At 50.3% G+C, this 9,739-nt stretch overlaps 1 protein-coding gene across 1 annotated transcript in view; it reads left to right on the top strand.

Moving 5' to 3' along the window:
* LOC112215839 (semaphorin-3G-like) overlaps window positions 1-7,273 on the top strand; it is a 60,759-nt gene extending 53,486 nt beyond the window's left edge. The window contains exons 11-16 of the mRNA XM_042299290.1: window positions 235-466; window positions 593-684; window positions 1,131-1,172; window positions 1,313-1,538; window positions 3,183-3,316; window positions 4,471-7,273. Of these exons, the coding sequence (XP_042155224.1) occupies window positions 235-466; window positions 593-684; window positions 1,131-1,172; window positions 1,313-1,538; window positions 3,183-3,316; window positions 4,471-4,965 (1,221 nt within the window). The 3' untranslated portion in view covers window positions 4,966-7,273. The remainder of the gene's footprint in view (window positions 1-234; window positions 467-592; window positions 685-1,130; window positions 1,173-1,312; window positions 1,539-3,182; window positions 3,317-4,470) is intronic.
* Window positions 7,274-9,739: the final 2,466 nt, after the last annotated feature.

Raw genomic sequence — 9,739 nt, 5'->3', positions numbered from 1 at the left:
TGAATAGGACTCCCAGCTAAAACATTGTCAGGGAGTCACAGAAAAACACATTCCTAACTTACAACATGACATATCAGGTGACCTCTAAAAACGCCACTGAGTAAAGCGTTCATGTCACATTCCCCGAAAACCCTTTTACGTTTCAGGCAAATCATACGTTTTTTTTCGTGACATGATTACCTAAGAGATCCTCTCTCTCTCTCTCTCTCTCTCTCTCTCTCCTCCTGTCTCCAGTGCCCCAGTAAAATAACCAACCAGCCTGGCAGACAGTTTGGCAGTACCAAGGACTTCCCAGACACAGTGCTTCAGTTTGCCCGGGGGCACCCCTTGATGTGGCGCCCGGTCTACCCAGCCATGAGGCAGCCTGTGCTGATCAAGGCCAACGTGCCCTACCGCCTCAAACAAATCGTGGTGGACCGCGTGGAGGCTGAGGACGGACAATATGACGTCATGTTCATAGGCACAGGTCGGTCACAAATATATCCCACTTAGCCGTTTTCTGTCGTTAGACATAGCGGTGACTGGTTAGGAAACCAGGTTGTCTTGTGATTGCTCAGTTGACCGTTTTTCTTTTTTTTACCCTCAACCCCAGACACAGGCACGGTGCTGAAGGTCATCGCCCTGCGCAACGGCAACTCTCTGGACACAGAGGAGGTCACTCTGGAGGAGCTGCAGGTCTTTAAGGTAACTAGATAACGTTGTACTTCTCCTCCTCCTTCTCCCCTATTCCTCCTCCTCCTCCTCCTCCTCCTCCTCCTCCTTCTCCCCTATTCCTCCTCCTCCTCCTCCTCCTCCTCCTCCTCCCCTATTCCTCCTCCTCCTCCTCCTCCTCCTTCTCCCCTATTCCTCCTCCTCCTCCTCCTTCTCCCCTATTCCTCCTCCTCCTCCTTCTCCTCCTCCTCCTCCTCCTTCTCTCCTATTCCTCCACCTTCTCCTTGTCCTCCTCCTCCTCCTCCTCCTCCCCTATTCCTCCTCCTCCTCCTCCTCCTCCTCCTCCCTCCCCTATTCCTCCTCCTCCTCCTCCTCCTCCTCCTCCTCCTCTGCTTCATATCCCCACTGTCTATTTCAAAGCCAAACCCTTTCACAAAAGCTGAATCCAAATTAAATGTAATATTCTCATTTCTATCAAGGTGCCAACTCCCATTACCTCTTTGGACATCTCAGTAAAAAGGGTGAGGAAATGTTCATTCTTTGTCGCAGTTCACATTTAGTTCGAGGAGGCCAGAATGCACTGAAGCTTTATGATAAATCCTATTGCCTAGACTTTCCATTCTCATTCTCTGCTTGTACTCTGATCCCTTTCCCCACATAGCAAGCACTGTTTGTGGGTTCTCCATTGGGTGTGGCTCAGCTGAGGCTCCACAGGTGTGAGACGTATGGGAAGGCCTGTGCTGAGTGCTGCCTGGCCAGAGATCCCTACTGCGCCTGGGACGGCACCTCCTGCACCCGCTACACCTCGCTCAGCAAACGCCGCTATCGCCGCCAGGACATCAGGCACGGCAACCCGGCCCTGCAGTGTATGGACCAGAACCTCAGTGGTGAGAGAGGGGGAAGAGGGGGGTGGGCCGGCCAACTTGGCTCTGCAGTGTATGGACCAGAACCTCAGTGGTGTGAGAGGGGGAGGGGGGTGGGCCGGCCAACTTGGCTCTGCAGTGTATGGACCAGAGCCTCAGTGGTGTGAGAGGGGAAGAGGGGGTGGGCCGGCCAACTTGGCTCTGCAGTGTATGGACCAGAGCCTCAGTGGTGCCAACTTGGCTCTGAGTGTATGGACCAGAGCCTCAGTGGTGAGGGAGGGGGAGGGAGAGGGAGGAGAGGAGGGTGGAACGAGGGAGTGAGGGGGTGGAGGGAGAAAGGGGTATCGGGGGAGAGAAAGAGGGAGACAGCGAGAGTGTGGGGCAGTGACTTAAAGAGAAAGGGGGTGGTGGAGAGAAAAAGGAAGAGAGAGAGGGAAATAAAGAGAAAAGATTTGTAAAAAGGAAGGAATGTGGAAAGGAATTAAAAAAGAGTGAAGATGATAGAGTATGTGAAAATTAGATACAGTTCTGAGACAACAAGCCAAGTGCCCCTGTGGGAAAGTAGGGCATGCTAATATCCTGTTGAGAAATGGTTATTACAATGGTGTGTATACTGAGGGGTGGGGTGGGGTGGGGTGGGGGGGGGGTCTGGCTGTCATGGTGGCCAAGCGGAAATGAACCCAGAGTATTTGTTCCTGGAGGTCACAGAGGTCAAACTCGTCCATTGAGAAGCAGTTGACTCTGAGAGGTGAGGGAGGACAAACACCGGGTCTTTATCCCAAATGACACCCTGTTCCCTACAGAGTGCACTACTTTTGACCAGGTCTCTGTAAACAGCTTATAGGTTGAACGACCCAAGGCCAGTATAAATCATGTGTAGTGTATATTGTATAGCCCAATGTCAGGTCTAGAGGAAAGTTGTTATCAGGAATACAAGCTGTGTTTGACTGAGGCGTGATGTCCATGGCTATCCCTCTGTAGGGACCCAGAGGGATAACGACATGAAACATGCTTTATGTTAAACAACTCTCATTTGTATATACTGTTACACAGACATTTAATACAACCTGGAAACACAGACGATCTCAAATATGCACACGGTGTGCTGTATTTTGCTTCCTTGTCCCTTTTGAGTATGAAACACACTTGAAATGCACACACATACTGGTAATGCTGTATAGGAAATTACATGACACACCCACATCTTGGGCTGAAGGAGAGGGCCGTCATTTGAAGGACCTTTGAATTGACCAAGTGATGTTTTGTTTACGGAGAAACTTCACCAAATCTCGTCTCACCTGCGCTGAGACGACAGATCCTCGTCGGTCTGTCATCGTGTGAGAGAGGGGAGCGTCGCTTGACAGGCAGAGGGGGGGAACAAAAGACAGAAATCTGTAGCAGTCAGAGGAGCGGAGGATGCGTTTGCTCACCTGAAGACGTGCATGAGGGGTGATGAAAGTTCTCTCCCAGGTCAAGGAGTGGTTTTGTTTTTGGATTGAGTTACGCTGACATGGAATAAAGACGCTAAGAAGGGAGATTTAGTGTCGGCCGTAGCTGAAGACGGCACCACCAAAGTCACAGGGCCTACTTGAGACCCCAACATGCTCTGCAGACCGCAGTTATAAGTGTATGTGGTTTAATGCCTATTGTACCTATTGTGTGTTGCAGTGGAGGGGTTGGATGTGACAGAGGAAAGGGTTGTGTATGGAGCAGAGAACAACAGCACCTTCCTGGAGTGTGTTCCCCGCTCCCCCCAGGCCACCGTCACATGGCTGCTCCAACGGGACGACCGCAAGGAGGAGGTGAGAGAGAGGGACGGGTGGAGGGGGAGAGAGAGAGTGTGTGCGAGACAGAGGTGGAGGGATCGCGAGAGCGTTAGAGAGTGAGGCAGGGGGAGAGAGAGAGAGAGACTGACGGAGGACAGAGCGAGAGATGGAGCAATACGGGGTATGAGAGGGAAAGAGAACTAGGGAAGAAACTGAAACGAGAGGGCCGAGTCAGTACTTCAGGGGACGATTTAAGGGGGTGTTTGAGAGAGACTGAGAAATGGGAAGTTTTAGTAGGAGCGGGAGTGAAGTCAGGTCCACTCCTGCTCAGTGACCTGTGACATGTACAGTAAAGCTCCAGTTTCTCCCATGCCAGGGTATCTGCGGCTTCCCGAGGCTTAAACGAGTGTTTCAGTCAAGCATGTAAGTACAGTATTAAGGCATTAGAGCAGCTCTCTATTTCCCACCAAATAATCGTTGGCTCTCAGCTGTTCATTTGGAGAGAACAGGCTGCCCTGTTTGCTTTGGCACGCAATACATGCCCTGGCAGAGAGATCGGACGAAAAAACAAGAGTTGATGAATTTCATGGCAAAATTCTTCTTAGCCACCCAAGCTGAGAAAAGAACACAAAAAAAGCGCAGCTTGGACTTTGCCTCCTCCCCATCTCATCCCCCTCCTCCCCTCCCCATCTCATCCCCCTCCTCCTCCCCATCTCCCCATCTCATCCCCCTCCCCTCCCCATCCTCCCCATCTCATCCCCCTCCTCCCCTCCCCCCATCTCATCATCCCCCTCCTCCCCTCCCCATCTCATCCCCCTCCCCTCTCCCCATCTCATCCCCCTCCTCCCCTCCCCATCTCATCCCCTCCTCCCCTCCCCATCTCATCCCCCTCCTCCCCATCCCTCCTCCCCTCCTCCATCTCTGTGCCATACCTCATCATCCCTCCATCTCACTTAACCCCTCTTTCTTCTTTCTGTTCTTCTTATCCCAATATGTTCCCCTCTTTCCTCCCTCCCTCCCTCCCTCCCTCCCTCCCTCCCTCCCTCCCTCCCTCCCTCCCTCCCTCCCTCCCTCCCTCCCTCCCTCCCTCCCTCCCTCCCTCCCTCGTTCCCTCGTCCCTCCCCCCTCGTTCCCCTCCCTCGTTCCCCCCTCGTTCCCCTCGTTCCCCTCGTTCCCTCCCTCCCTCTCAGGTGAAGCTGGATGAGCGGGTGATGCGCACGGAGCAGGGCCTGCTGTTCCGCCGTGTGCTCCGTCAGGACGAGGGTGTGTACGTGTGTCGCTCTCGCGAGCACGGCTTCACCCAGACCCTCACCCGCCTCTCCCTGGAGGTCCTGCAGGGGGACACACTGAGCGAGCTGCTGGCCCGTGACGACGCCGCCCTCGACGGTCCCCAGGGGGCGAAGGGCTACCGGGCCTGGCCTCCCTGCCACGCTCACAGGAGCACCGGCCCCCTCAGCCAACAGCGCTCCTGGTTCAAGGACATCATGCAGCTGATTGGCCCGTCCAACCTGCCGCACGTGGAGGAGTACTGCGAGAGGTTGTGGTGCAACGACAAGCTGCGGCGCAAACACAAGAGCATGCTGGACAAGTACCGGCAGGCGCAGGACAGCGCACGCAAGGCCCGCAACAAGGGCTCCGGGGAACGCAACCGGACGCCGCGGGATGTCAGCAGCCGACAGCCGTAGAGGGGAGGGAGGAACGGAGAGGGGGAGGAAATAGAGGACTGGGAGAAGGACCACATGACACGATTAATGAGAGACTGAGAGAGAAAAGGAAGAGGTGGTAGTTCCATGTATTGCAGGAAGAGAGACACTGCCAACAGACTGTGGTGTTAAAAGGGTTGAGACTGATGTGGAGGGGGGGGGACCAGGACTCATCAACTCTCCTTGACTTCATGAAAAAACCCTCAACTGTTTTCACCAAGGGACCCCTCCTCTCCATTGCAACATCAGTGACTCTGTATATGACTATGGACTGACTGTACTGTGCTGTAAATACTGTGTGGGGTTGGACTGCTACAACTGATGACCTTTGACCCCTTATGGCGCCCATCTCTCTTTGGTCCGTGAGCCCATTCCACACGATGTACCCCTTATGGCGCCCATCTCCAGTCTGTTTGCCTCACCCTGCACCTCATCATACTTCTTCTGGAAGAAATGGGGCTTAATATATATATTTTTTAAGGGTTCTGTGTCTCACTTCCTGCACAGTATTGCCGTTGTTTTTAGCAGTGTAATCCCATCACCCTGAAAGTCATTCACAACCGTACAGTACGTTCTCAAGCCTGCAGTGTTGCCATAACAACGCACCAGAGCATTGCTTTAACTGAACGTTTTCATGAGACGATTGTTGACGGTTCAACAGAGAAAAGGCCTGTTTGTTTTATCAGCTAGACTCCAGTTCCCACCATTCCTAGTTGTGTCGTTCCTGACAATGGAAGGAGAAGAACGGGTCGTTGGAGCTGAATGTTCTGCTGGTGCTTTGTAAACACTGCTGCGTTATTTAAATACAGGGTTTAGCAATGATATTTCTCTCTCTGTTGTTAAAATGCAATGTTTTCACTGACAGACTTCGCTGACAAGCTCTCCTTTCAAGGGCACTGGTTGTAGGGAAAGGGGGAGGGGGGTCAGAGGAGTGAAGGGACAGGGAGGATGGGACAGGGGTGAGGGTATGAAATTGGGCTGGGTTCTAAATAAGGAATAGGGGGTAGTGAATGGGGTCGTAGACGTTGTGGGTGTTTTTTAAAGTTTTTTTTTACAATGGGTGGTGGAGGGATATTAAATGAGTTGGGTTAATGTGGGTGGGTGGGGGTCAGGGGACAGCTATGCGATCCTCCTTGGTTGGCTTGCGAAGGCTTGCCAGGAGAAGTGTGGGGTTTAACAACTCCCACTTGCTCCCATGCCTTGGTTGCTTTCACTGGCATACAAACTTGCCTGTAGAGGAGGAAGAGGTGGGGAGGGGGGGTCGAGGTGGAGGAAGAGAAAGAAAAGAAGAGAAGGAAAGGGTGGTGGAGGAATACGGGCACTGACAGAAAAAAAAGGAGAGCTTAAAGTGCCAGTGTACACAACACACAGTTCTGTAAAAATCCCGAATCCGTTCGTGTGAAGTAACTATTTGGAAATGTGGCACGTTGTGTCCTGCCCATGAGAGTGACTTCGGAATATGTAACGCAAGCGTCGCTCAATCTTCCCGTTTATTTTCCTAGTTTGAGAAAAGTGAGCCCTGTTGCTTTCTCTCCAAATATTGTTTCTGATCGTATCTTCGTAAAACCAACCAGAATGTGACGGAGGAGAGAGCGTTGTTAAATAGCCCAAGTCCCCTAGGCCTTTTTTTGTTGTCAATTCTTTCTAAATCCTAATGTTTTAGTTCATGATTGGCGTGTCAATGAGTTAACATGAGATAAAGCATTATATCTCGAGCAGCCGTCCCTTCTAATCATGTTTCTACCGTTGATGACTTGAGTAGATTAGGGCTGCTATACAGAGGCCCACCAGGTCTTATTCTGATTGGTTATTAAAAAAAAAGCCATTAATATAGCCTTGGATAAAAGAGAAAATGCTTTGCTCCACACAACACAATACCTTATGGTTCACAGCTATGGGGGGAAAAAAACAGTATTCAAGGGTTATCAACACAAATTGTACAGTGAACATGAATAAAACAATGAAAACGCTGTTGCTGCCAAAATGTCATTTGTTTTTGCCTGTTTTTAGATTTTTGTGGCGCTCCATCCTGCAGCTACTATCAGCAATAGTTTGAGGGAAAAAATTGTGTTTCTGACATACTTTGTGTTCAAAGTGTCAATGTTGAACTGTAACAAAGTGAGAATTCCAGTCGTTGATGTGTGGTTTGTAACTCATTGGAGGGGACTCTTTTATAGGGCCTAATGTAAATGTTTGCTGTATTTATGTCTTATTTAATGAGCTCTCCTGCATGCGGTGTAAGTGTATGCTATTTAACATATTAATACAGTTTTTTGTTTCTAACGTAAAACCTCTGACTCCGCATTCTCTTTCTGATTCCCAGACGTCTTTCTGTGGTCAAAAACTCTTAGGTTGGCGAGCTTTGGTGCGGTGACGTTAAGAGCCGTGGGTTTGTGGAGCTGGGTGTGGTTTAAGGGAGTGGGTTTCGAGCAGTTCTGGGAGAGGTGGGGGTTGAGGTGTGGGGTGTTGTTGATCTGAGCCAGGGATCCTGTATCACTCAGACAGACCAGACTGTGTGTGTGTGTGTGTGTGTGTGTGTGTGTGTGTGTGTGTGTGTGTGTGTGTGTGTGTGTGTGTGTGTGTGTGTGTGTGTGTGTGTGTGTGTGTGTGTGTGTGTGTGTGTGTGTGTGTGTGTGTGGGAACTATTGCACATGCGCGCGTGTGTGTACACGTGTGCCCACGTGTGTGTGGGCGCATGCATTCTTGCGTGCATCCATCCATGTGTTTGCAGTACTTATTTGTGTCTCGGGATCAGCGGCTGCTTTGTGTTTGAGTTTGTCTGTTTGTCGTCTGGCAGCGCAGTGTTCAGTGTTTTGTCTGTTGTTGGCTCTGTTTGGAGCAGGCTAATGAAGCATGTCGAATCAATTTAAATGCGATCATTGAGCAGCGACTCAATGAGTCTGAAAGAGTCTGAATTGAGTCTGGGGTTAAAAAAAACAACAACAATTGGTTTAGGGAGAAGAAAATACCCATTTTACTCCGTAAAGACCCATTTTATTCTGTGAATGAACACGGCTGCCAAAGCAGAGCTTGTCCACTGGCAATGAAGACATAAATAAGTTACAACGAAAGTGCCTAGAAATGAGCCTCTAGTTATCAACCATCTGTTTTAACAATGCTAAGCATAGAGACTATTTGAGTGTAAATCAACAACAACCTGCAAAGGTTTGGTGCATTTTCTGTTTGCTTTTTCCAGGATTTTCTTTTATGGTCACTCTTTTCAACTCCCAGTTGGCGAACCCCAGCCCTCACCGTTGTCAACTAAGGTACTTGTAAGCCCCCTTTAGCCACACAGCAGCGGGTGATGGGAACTCCAGCTGCTGGAGCCATTTTTCACTTAAAGCCTTTAGCTCGTTACAAATCAGCCTTGCACACCGGTTACAGTCACAGCTCATTAGCTGCCACCAGGGCTTAGCTTAAACAGGTGCGTCTCCTCCAATGCTTTTCCCCCTGTTGAGGAAGCCTGGGTGCTAGGGTGGGACAGAGCCTCTCGCACACTGTTCGAAGATGAAGCCATAACGCATTGAGAGATGTCCTAATATGGATGCTGTGGAAATGTTGTGTAGTGATATGCCGGACCATACCCCTCAGTGCACAATTGTCAACCTATTCCATTGCGTTAAAGACATATCAACTAAAATGTACTCTAAAACTGTCTTCTGAGAAAAACAGAATCCCACAGAATAACAACGTCCAAGCTAACAGTTTCAGGAGCGGGTTACTTACACAACCCCTATCCCTGTATAACATCCCACAAACACACTTTACATAAACCCAATACCCTATAAAACACTACAATCCCACAACCACAGGTCCAATTAAGCATCCCTCAAATGCACTCGCAAACTGTTGGTTGTCTCATAGACAAAACACACCCTGTCTGTTGATGCTGTCTTAATAAGAGATACTGCTGCTCCGTGAATGTGCCGTGTTCAGACTAATGTTCACATTGTGGTTTACTAAGGTCTACAAATACCAGCACGTTTATCTGCAACAACACGCCGTCATATGTTTTGTTTGCCATCGCTTTACCATAGAGTATAGCTTCATGGTTAAAAACCCTAGTAGTCATCGCTTTAACAAGAGTCAGTCAGTCGTGCCGCAGCGTAATCAATGAAAATACACCAGGGAGAAAGACCAACATCCACCGAGCCCAATCCAAACAGCCCAACAGTCTTTGACAACTGTGTAGTCTCTTAAGTCCTTAAAGTGTTCACCTTAATCAGACGTGAGAGGAGTTGAGGAGTCTGTTCCCGGATCAGATTTCAGTCTCAAGCCCCAACCTGCAGTCAAACTCACTGCCTCGTGTTCTGGCACACAGGAGATGGGGACAGAGTCCTAGGTCTAACAGTCAGTTTGTGTGACTGACACTCCACAGCAGCCAGCAGAGCCAGGGGCAGACAGAGCCAGGGGCAGACAGAGCCAGGGGCAGACAGAGCCAAGGGCAGACAGAGCCAAGGGCAGACAGAGCCAGGGGCAGACAGAGCCAAGGGCAGACAGAGCCAGGGGCAGACAGAGCCAAGGGCAGACAGAGCCAAGGGCAGACAGAGCCAGGGGCAGACAGAGCCAAGGGCAGACAGAGCCAGGGGCAGACAGAGCCAGGGGCAGACAGAGCCAGGGGCAGACCTGACCTGTCCTTTGGTAGGACTCAGACACACAGACATAGAGGCGGAATAGACTGACCCAGACCTGTGGAAGTAAAATAAGAACGAAAAGACTCAATTGATCAACTACAGCAGTGGTTCCTAAACATTTT

Source organism: Oncorhynchus tshawytscha, linkage group LG16, assembly GCF_018296145.1.
Source record: "Oncorhynchus tshawytscha isolate Ot180627B linkage group LG16, Otsh_v2.0, whole genome shotgun sequence".
In the NCBI taxonomy this organism is placed as follows: domain Eukaryota; kingdom Metazoa; phylum Chordata; class Actinopteri; order Salmoniformes; family Salmonidae; genus Oncorhynchus; species Oncorhynchus tshawytscha.
The sequence above is the reverse complement of the archived record's forward strand: the minus strand, read 5'-3'. Positions and strand labels throughout refer to the sequence as shown.